This window comes from Diadema setosum, chromosome 9, assembly GCF_964275005.1.
Source record: "Diadema setosum chromosome 9, eeDiaSeto1, whole genome shotgun sequence".
Taxonomy (NCBI): Eukaryota; Metazoa; Echinodermata; class Echinoidea; order Diadematoida; family Diadematidae; genus Diadema; species Diadema setosum.
Window position 1 is genome coordinate 38312850 of NC_092693.1, and position 8718 is coordinate 38321567.

General features: G+C 40.4%; 1 protein-coding gene across 1 annotated transcript; it reads left to right on the forward strand.

Annotated features, from left to right (window-relative positions):
* The first annotated feature begins 2277 nt into the window (after positions 1–2277).
* LOC140232675 (scavenger receptor cysteine-rich type 1 protein M130-like) lies at positions 2278–8422 on the forward strand. Its single transcript, XM_072312781.1, has 5 exons — positions 2278–3340; positions 3646–3832; positions 4421–4608; positions 5378–5561; positions 5861–8422. Exons 2-5 carry the CDS (start codon positions 3724–3726, stop codon positions 6181–6183), a joined length of 804 nt encoding a protein of 267 aa, XP_072168882.1. The 5' UTR covers positions 2278–3340; positions 3646–3723; the 3' UTR covers positions 6184–8422.
* The last annotated feature ends 296 nt before the right edge of the window (positions 8423–8718 follow it).

Genomic DNA, 8718 nt, shown 5'->3' on the forward strand with positions numbered 1-8718 from the left:
CATGTTGGGATTTCCCGGTGCGGAGGAAGCACCGGACTTGGCACAATTTGGTAACGGTTCGGGCCAAATTCTTTTAGATGAGGTTCAATGTGTGGAGGGGAATGAAGACATCTTTGAGTGCCACCACAACGGAATGTTCGTCCATGACTGCACGCACAGGGAGGATGCTGGTGTTGTTTGTTCACAAGAAGGTATACCTGTCAAAAGTATGTACATGTAATTTACATACCGGTAATACCAAGGAAGTTTTATACATGGAGTTCTAACTGGCTGTAATTATTCAAACAGTTGTCAGATTTCTATTGATACACAAAAGAATTCCACAGGTGCACTTGTGCCTTTGATGATCGATGTTCCAATCCGCCGTCTTGCTGAGCAATCTGAAGATTCATTTTGAACGTTATCATAATGTTGGCCATATTTTGCTTATTTCTTTGTTAAATGAAATGAAATTTCACTTAATAATAAAGCATGTAAAACAAAAGTTGATTCCGTCCAGAAATTTGCACAAAAGTGTAAATCAGAGCTGTATCATGTGAAAATGTTTTAAAATGTACCATCCTGGAAAGCTGGGGCCGTATTCTGAGAGCTAATTAAGTGTCTGATTAGCACTTAATTACCGAATTGGTATTCTGAGAGCATGATTAAGTAGGGGGTATATTAACTACCATAGCAACAAGCGTTTTGGCGGGAAGGACCTACGCGTTTGCGCGTATCAATGCGCGTGCACCTCTGAGAGGACTTAAAGGGGCATAGTCCCGGTAGTGTAGATGGCGCTGTTGATGATACTGCCGAAGATTACCGAAGTAGAGCTGTCATCAAGAGTAAAGTGCGTAGGTGTTGCTAAGTAACGTTGCCTTTGTTGTCTTCTCTGCGCATCGCGCAGTCTGTAGTAATGCCAGGGTGCGTGCATATGTGCTTGTTATTATGACATCACAAAAGAAGTTTGCTGAAGCTTTCATCCCCCTCAGCCGAATCATGAGCCGAAGTGTGATCGGACCACTGACTACAGTGAATCGGTCTTCTTCGGACTCGGGAAAGTGGGCCAAAGCGTAAGCGCCAAAAGAAGTCGATAGCGTAGGTCTCTATAGGAAACTTGCGCCGTGCGCCCGCGTACGCATTTGACTAAAACACGGGGACCATGTACCTTTAATCACAGAGTTAATTACGAATCGGTATTCTGAGGGTGTAATTAAGTATGAAAGTTAATGGAAAACTTAATGATACCAAAGAGTGTCATTAACTACTCCGATATCACGCATTACATCGTGTTTTCTCTGCCAAAACGATGCTTACCGTCTTCGGTAACGGAGGAGCGGTTGAATCTTGTTATCATGGTATCCGTAGAATTCAGAGAAAAAAAGAAATATAGCCGATCTTCGAGGAATTTTGTCATTTTATGTGAGCAAAGAGGTTGAGATCTTCGTGTGCCTAGATGAGGGGTTGTAATCAAATCCCGGAGTGTGCGCACGGAGCTCTTGGGTTGTAATATTACAGGGGGCGTGCAGGAGCCCGTATTGAGGGCATATTTGCGCGTGTAATCATCATTTTGGCTTCTAACAACGCGTCTGATTGGATGGAATAACAATTAGATGGGAGGGACCTAAGATAATTACAGGGGACTTAATCATACCTTAATTACGTCCTCAGAATACCGATTTTACCCATGATTAAGGGCCTATTAAAGGTACATGGTCCCCGTGTTTTAGTCAAATGCGTACGCGGGCGCACGGCGCAAGTTTCCTATAGAGACCTACGCTATCGACTTCTTTTGGCGCTTACGCTTTGGCCCACTTTCCCGAGTCCGAAGAAGACCGATTCACTGTAGTCAGTGGTCCGATCACACTTCGGCTCATGATTCGGCTGAGGGGGATGAAAGCTTCAGCAAACTTCTTTTGTGATGTCATAATAACAAGCACATATGCACGCACCCTGGCATTACTACAGACTGCGCGATGCGCAGAGAAGACAACAAAGGCAACGTTACTTAGCAACACCTACGCACTTTACTCTTGATGACAGCTCTACTTCGGTAATCTTCGGCAGTATCATCAACAGCGCCATCTACACTACCGGGACTATGCCCCTTTAACTTCACGACTTAATCACGAAGTTAATTACAGACTTAATTACGACCTCAGAATACCACCCCTGGTTTTATCACTTTTCGACTTAATTTCCCCAATTAAAAGTAATATGGAATAATCTTCAAGTATAATTCTTTATTGATAGATATATCAGATTAGTGCCCGCATATGCCCAGTCGAGTAATTTTCATCTTCATTTCAGCATTTTTCCTCAATTTCTGTTCGCGCATCCTCGTGTCTGTACCACCTACCTTTTATAAGAAGGGATAGCGAAAAGTAATTACCATCACAAAGACATATCTTCCTTTGAAAGTGGCTGGTGACTATGCAATGAGACACGAGTCAATTGTCTTCGTGTCGGCGCGGCAGATCCTGTTTGGCACATGCTTCAAATAGTTTTGAGCGGCGGCTTTGAACATAGATCAAAGGGAATAACGCTCTGTTGTTACTCCATCTCTTCAACCTCCTTGGTTAGGGTATACGGACCGATGGAGTTACATGTGATTCCTAAATCAAAAAGCCGGTACAATTGTTAGATGCGCGAGTTTCGCCGACAAAAAAAAAAAAAAAAAAAAAAAAAAAAAGTAACATCGCTGTCTTCTGGCGCGCTAATAGAAGGTTTCCATGACACAATCCTTGGTGAAATAATTCCCTTGATATACCAGTCTTTCTCCGAGAATTCTCGAGAAGCCGACTTTAATGTCACTATAAGAAAATAATTCCATTTTACCTGCTAAATTTAAAAGCTTTTAAGAGTCCTTCAGATAGAAGATTGACAAGAACCATTTCTCCTGCAATCATTTCCCCAGTAGTCATCCTGGCGTATATAAGATTATGTACTTTCTTTATAAAGTGTCAGAAAATATCATGACAACCAAACTAACGTCATGCATATAAGTTATTTACACCGTCAGATGTGCTGTGCGGTCGATTTCACCTTCTTGACATAAAAATGATTACTATCGCGGCTTCGGTCTGGAATCGCTTGAGTCACTCCTCTCCGTTCGAATGAATGCTTCTATTTCTTGATCTTCACTCAAACCAACATAGATCATTTCGTAGACGGCGATCTGCAATTGTTACCCTCCCTCCGCCAGTCCCAGTGGGCGCGGCCATACGCGGGCGTGATTCTTGTATTCTCGGGTTCATCGTCGTCGTGGGGCAGGTTCTGCGCCGATACCTGGTCGCAGGAGAATTCAGATGTCGCCTGCAAGCAGCTTGGATTCCACGGCGCCTCCGAAGGGGTCTTTCCTGTATGTGTCCAAGCCTCATCGACTTTGATACCACATGTTACTGATGTATATCTAATTTATGTACAGAACCCGTGACATGAGTAGCTTTCAAATCTTGTGCGTTACAGTGATCGCCTTATAACATAAAAGCAACCGAAATATTTACTTGCGGCGACTGGCTACGTGTACCGGCAACCCCAGCTGGTAACATGGAAATTCAATTGTAATCGATGTGGCTTGAACTTAAATTGGGGTTAAACGTTTTGTCTCAGTGCAAATTATCTACCTCCGATCGTTTAGTCGAGTGTTATTTTCTGACATATCAGGACGACATCGATTCCGATGCTAGCCAGTGGACGAGCTATATTAGGGATGTCCAGTGCAGAGGCTGGGAATCCAGTCTCATGGAGTGCCGACACACGTGGTCTCAAGATGGGAACAATATCACGTGTCACAGCAACGAGTTGGCCAAGATAGCATGTCATGACGAACTCACCAGAGGACTTCCCGAAGGTTAATGATCTCTTGTTTACCACCATATATCATAATCACTGACAATTTCTTCTTTCCGACTACTTGATACTATTAAACTTACAACAATTTTGTCATGATTTATGTTAAGCACAATAATTTGCCGCACATGATTTCGCAAAATGAAAGTCTTGCATTAATATGACAACAGGGGTTTCAAATCTTTAAAGATGGAATCTGTCCATACAGCTGCAAATACTTGCTTTTCAAATTTCTATCTGGCATACTGTCTTGAAATGAAAAGACTTAACAATTTAGTATTTTTAGAAAAAAAATCGAAAAAAAAAAAACCGAACTAGCATTATAAAATAATAAAACTTTAATTTCAGGTTTGACATCCGATATGTGATAAGCTGAGATTTGATGATAGAACCTATGTATATCCTTTTCCTCCGAAGTTTGAGCAACGATACGTTTACATCGTACACTGTATATGAACAGACACACCATGCCAGTATGCCGAGATATCATAGACGAGGTTTGCATTTATAGTCTTAAGTCATTCTTCAACTATAATTTGCTCATTGGTAAAATAAGTATTTCACTTGCATTTCCCCTCCTAACTCTCAGAGCATTGGGAAGGCGACGGGGAAATGCAAATGGAAAACTGCTTGTCGGCCGGTGCATTTTTCGAAGGCGCGCTCCTGATGCAATATGCCAAGATCTGGGGAGCGGTGTGCGCTGATAGATGGTCCATGGCAAACGCCAAAGTCGCCTGCAGACAGCTGGACTTCGGAGGGGCAAACGCAAATCCTGAGGTACGATGGAATTATGTTGTATTTATAATAATCTACACGGGAAGCGTGAGGTTAATACATCACCCTCGTGAATAAACAAACGAAAGAAATCAGCAACGGATTTCATAACTGCGAACGTTTTAACTTTTTTTTTTTCTCGTATCTTGAATGTCTGTCCATTGTGGAAAATTGTTAAGTTATGCTTAAATGAGCTGTTATTCTCTTCTGACTATCATTTAGAAGCAAAGTGCAACATCTACCTATTTTGCAATCATGCAGAATCTTATGTTACAGTGACATCCATCTGCACATAGATAGAATAAGAAGGGGTATTTAGGGTGGATCTGTTTTCCATTCTGAGAGGGATTTTATGCACTTTTAATGCGATGCAATGACAGCCAAAAAAAAAAATAGTAATAATAATCATACTGACATGATATCACGACATTTACATGGGCCCTTGCTAAAGACACAGTGTACGTTGCAAGCACTATGGATTGTAACAAAACTAGAAACATGGAGGTACACAGGTAGGTTCAGTTTCGATTTAAAAAAAAAAGAAAGAAATGTTTGCAAGTCATTTCAAATAAAAAATGAAAATAAACCATGGATGTAGATTATAGTAAGTGAGATGAGAAATGCGGTGTAAGGGCCTCAATAAGCAACAAAGCTTCAACAGATCTTCAGCTACATTTCCCTGTCGTTTTTTGCTTTTGTTTTCTGTAGTTATGAAATCTTTCTACATTTACTCGTGAAACTCAACTTTTATCTACTGTATTTGGATTGGCAGGGTAATGTGGACTTGGGCATTGGTTCACGGAGAATCATGCTGAACAATATCGAATGCGATGGTTCGGAAACTACACTTGTGGACTGCCGCCACTCCGGGCTGGGAAACCCCGACAATCACTGTCAGAGCGGAGAGATAGCTGTCGTCTCGTGTTACGTCCTACCAGGCCGAAAGGATTCAAACCGTGAGTATTCTTGTCATAATTTAAGCAATGATGTGATTCAGTCATGATTATCAGCAGTTGTACGTTAGTAAATGTTGCTCTCTCGATTAAAAAAAAAAAAAAAAAAAAAAATCTCTAATTACATCGTCAAAGAGATATCTTGAACCAGTGCTGATAAATGTGAAGTTTGAGCTTCCAGTCCAAACAAATATTGTCATGTTAATTAAAGTAAGTATAATACTGAAGGCTAAAACAACAATCCCTAGATAATCCTTTAACCACAAGCATATCCTGTTTTGTGTTGTTTACCTAAACTCCAGGCTTGTACAAAGACATCCTCCTCTACACACGTCCAGTCGTATTCGTGGGGATCTTCATTTTGTCTGTCTATAAAATTGTGAGTGCCCACAATCGTCACGCGGTTTCCCAGCAAACAGGTACCAGTAGTAGAGAACATGGCCCGGACATGCAACACGATCTGACTGTAAGCTCGTCAATATCTCAACATTCACACCAGCCTACGCCTGAACCCAAAGTCATAACTGTAGCTCCACGTCAACTTACATCATCCTTGTCACTCGTGTCCGAAGAAGCACTAGAAGTACGGTCTTACACTAGTGAACAATCTGGAGCTACCGGATAAATCTAAACTGTGTCCAGTATTCCCTGGTTCCATTTTTTTTGCGGTGACCATCCGCACCAGTCCCGTCCTCCGGTACCCGTTTCTAGGCTAAGACGGACGTAGCCCAACATCCTCTAGTAGACCTGTGGCCCTCCGACATCTGTCGAGGTATCCGATCATCTGGCCTCCCCAAGCATGGGATGAGTAGACACACAACCAGGCAAAGGTCTATCGGGGCAGGGTCTAATTGCCACATGAGATCGCAATGACGCTAATTCAGAGCAAAACGGCGACGGTCGAATCATGGACCATTTTGGGAACTCTGATAACATTTTTTTTTTCTCATGAAGGAGAAACGTTATGAAGTTACGGTACAATTGCTGTTGAAGCTTCCAACCTCTGCAATCTGAACTGTGGTACATGTTCCCGATTGAAAATGTCAGATATGTGTCATTCTGCTACTAATGAATTCGAAATATGTGATGCAACAATTTGAGTTGCATCAGTACGTCATGCCATAATTGCACTTTCAGAATTTACATCTGAGCACCCATGATGTCAGTTTTTACATTTAGGCCTACTTCTTGTGTATAAATGTGTCTTGAGTTTTTATTCAATGGTAGTGATAGTAGACTATATTACAGTAATACTTACACACTACATGTGTCTTAAAATCATTACACTCGATATCTAATACAATCGATAGTTAACGAATTAAACGAATCAAGGGGTAAAAATCGAGTCTCAGACCTGTGTTGTGAAACGACATTTGCGAAATTTGAGTTACAGGAATTACACTGACAATGGTAATATGTATAAGTCTGACTGGTTGTAATGTCGCTGCTACGGTTTTAAACTTGCGAATGTTCATTGCAGGAAACTGCTCTAGAAAAAAGGAACTCTGGGGAATATTTCATCAAGCTTTGCACGATATTATATATTTGGTGGGAATGATGGCGTGATTTCAGTTGCTATAAATTAAGTGGATATACATGGGTTATTTGTGTATATATTCTTGTTATATACCTATTGCTATGTAAACATCTAAGATGGGAAGTGTCTCTAGTTCAAAGCAGAAGCAGGGCTGGCGCAACCGGGGCTTGGGCGCCTCCATTTGTTTTTCTATTGCAGAAGATGTACGGTTTTATTTTTTTTTTTGCCCCACCCCCTTTATGCAGAAAATTTAAGGTGAAACATATAGGCCTATTTTGTTTTCTTTTCTTTTCAGTTGATTAACCCCGGAAGTGGCATCAAAAATGTTGTTCTTTTTTCTTTCTTTTTTTTTTCTTTTTTTTTTTTTGGGGGGGGGGGCTTGTCAGCCCGTTTTGGTAGGCAAGTGGCAGCAAAATGCCGCCGCCCCCCCCCCCCCACATTATAAAAAATGAATCGATGTTCCTGCTCCCATAAAGTCGCCCCCTTAGCTAGAAAAACGTAGCATCGCCCCTGTAAAGTATATTCTAAGCGTTTGTGTTTGGATTGCATTGGCATATACATTTTAAATATTCATGGTTTCCTAATTCATGTATTTATATAACGCGTCGTGGAAAATAACCATGAACGTGTGCCATGGTACCTCTTTCCCAACCCCCGCAAAAGTCATGAAGTACGACATCAATACAAATTTTGAAACTCGTTAAACAAATGAACAAAGAATATATTTACACATCAGGAACTGGAACTAAGCAAGTGGACTATTAAAGAGAGAGAGAGAGAAATAACATTAAAGTGTCATTTATCCTGCCATCATATTACTATACTGATTCCGTTCATGATGCACAACTTGATAGATGCCATCTTTTGGACAATTATTCTAAAAGCTGGTCTCGTTCGTATACTGAGTACTCAGATCTATGTGTGTGACATTAAAAAAAAAAAAAAAAAACTGATGAGAAGACCTAGAAATTGAAATACAAACTAGATTTCTCCTCTTTATCAAAAGGGATCAAATACAGCTGAGAAATGCTATGTTTCTATCAATGAAGTACAGTAATTTTTGAATGAAGGAAATGTGTTCTGTTTTATGTGATAATCATTGTTTGCTTTAAAAATAAATTTGAGGCAACTACACGTATTGTCTCTTTTACCTTATGGACCGAAGCATTACTTATGCTCAGTACCTGCATGTGGGCCTTTTCCTTGTAGTACTGCTTTGAAATTAAATACTGTACAAGTGTCAACTTTATCCTTCTTGCAGTGTCTCAACATTTGAGATATGGAGAGGCATTTATTATATTAAACGTCTGTTTCATTCAATTTGTAAGCCCGTTCTACTCCTTCGTAATTCTGGGTTTTCAAAACCGTTGTTTCAATGCTTGCATTTACTTCAAATAATTTGGTAATGATGGAAACGGAATTATACGTGTATTTGTACTAGGTGTTACTGAAAACATTTCCCACATTTGATCCTGAATAGTTCAAAAACTGTACATCAGATAACACTGACATTGATGTGAGCAATAGCTGAGTAGTGTACATTTTTGTTGGAGGCAATTTTAAAATCACAGCATAATTCAGTTTCATGAAATTAAACATTAAGTTTTCAGTAAGGTTTCAGAT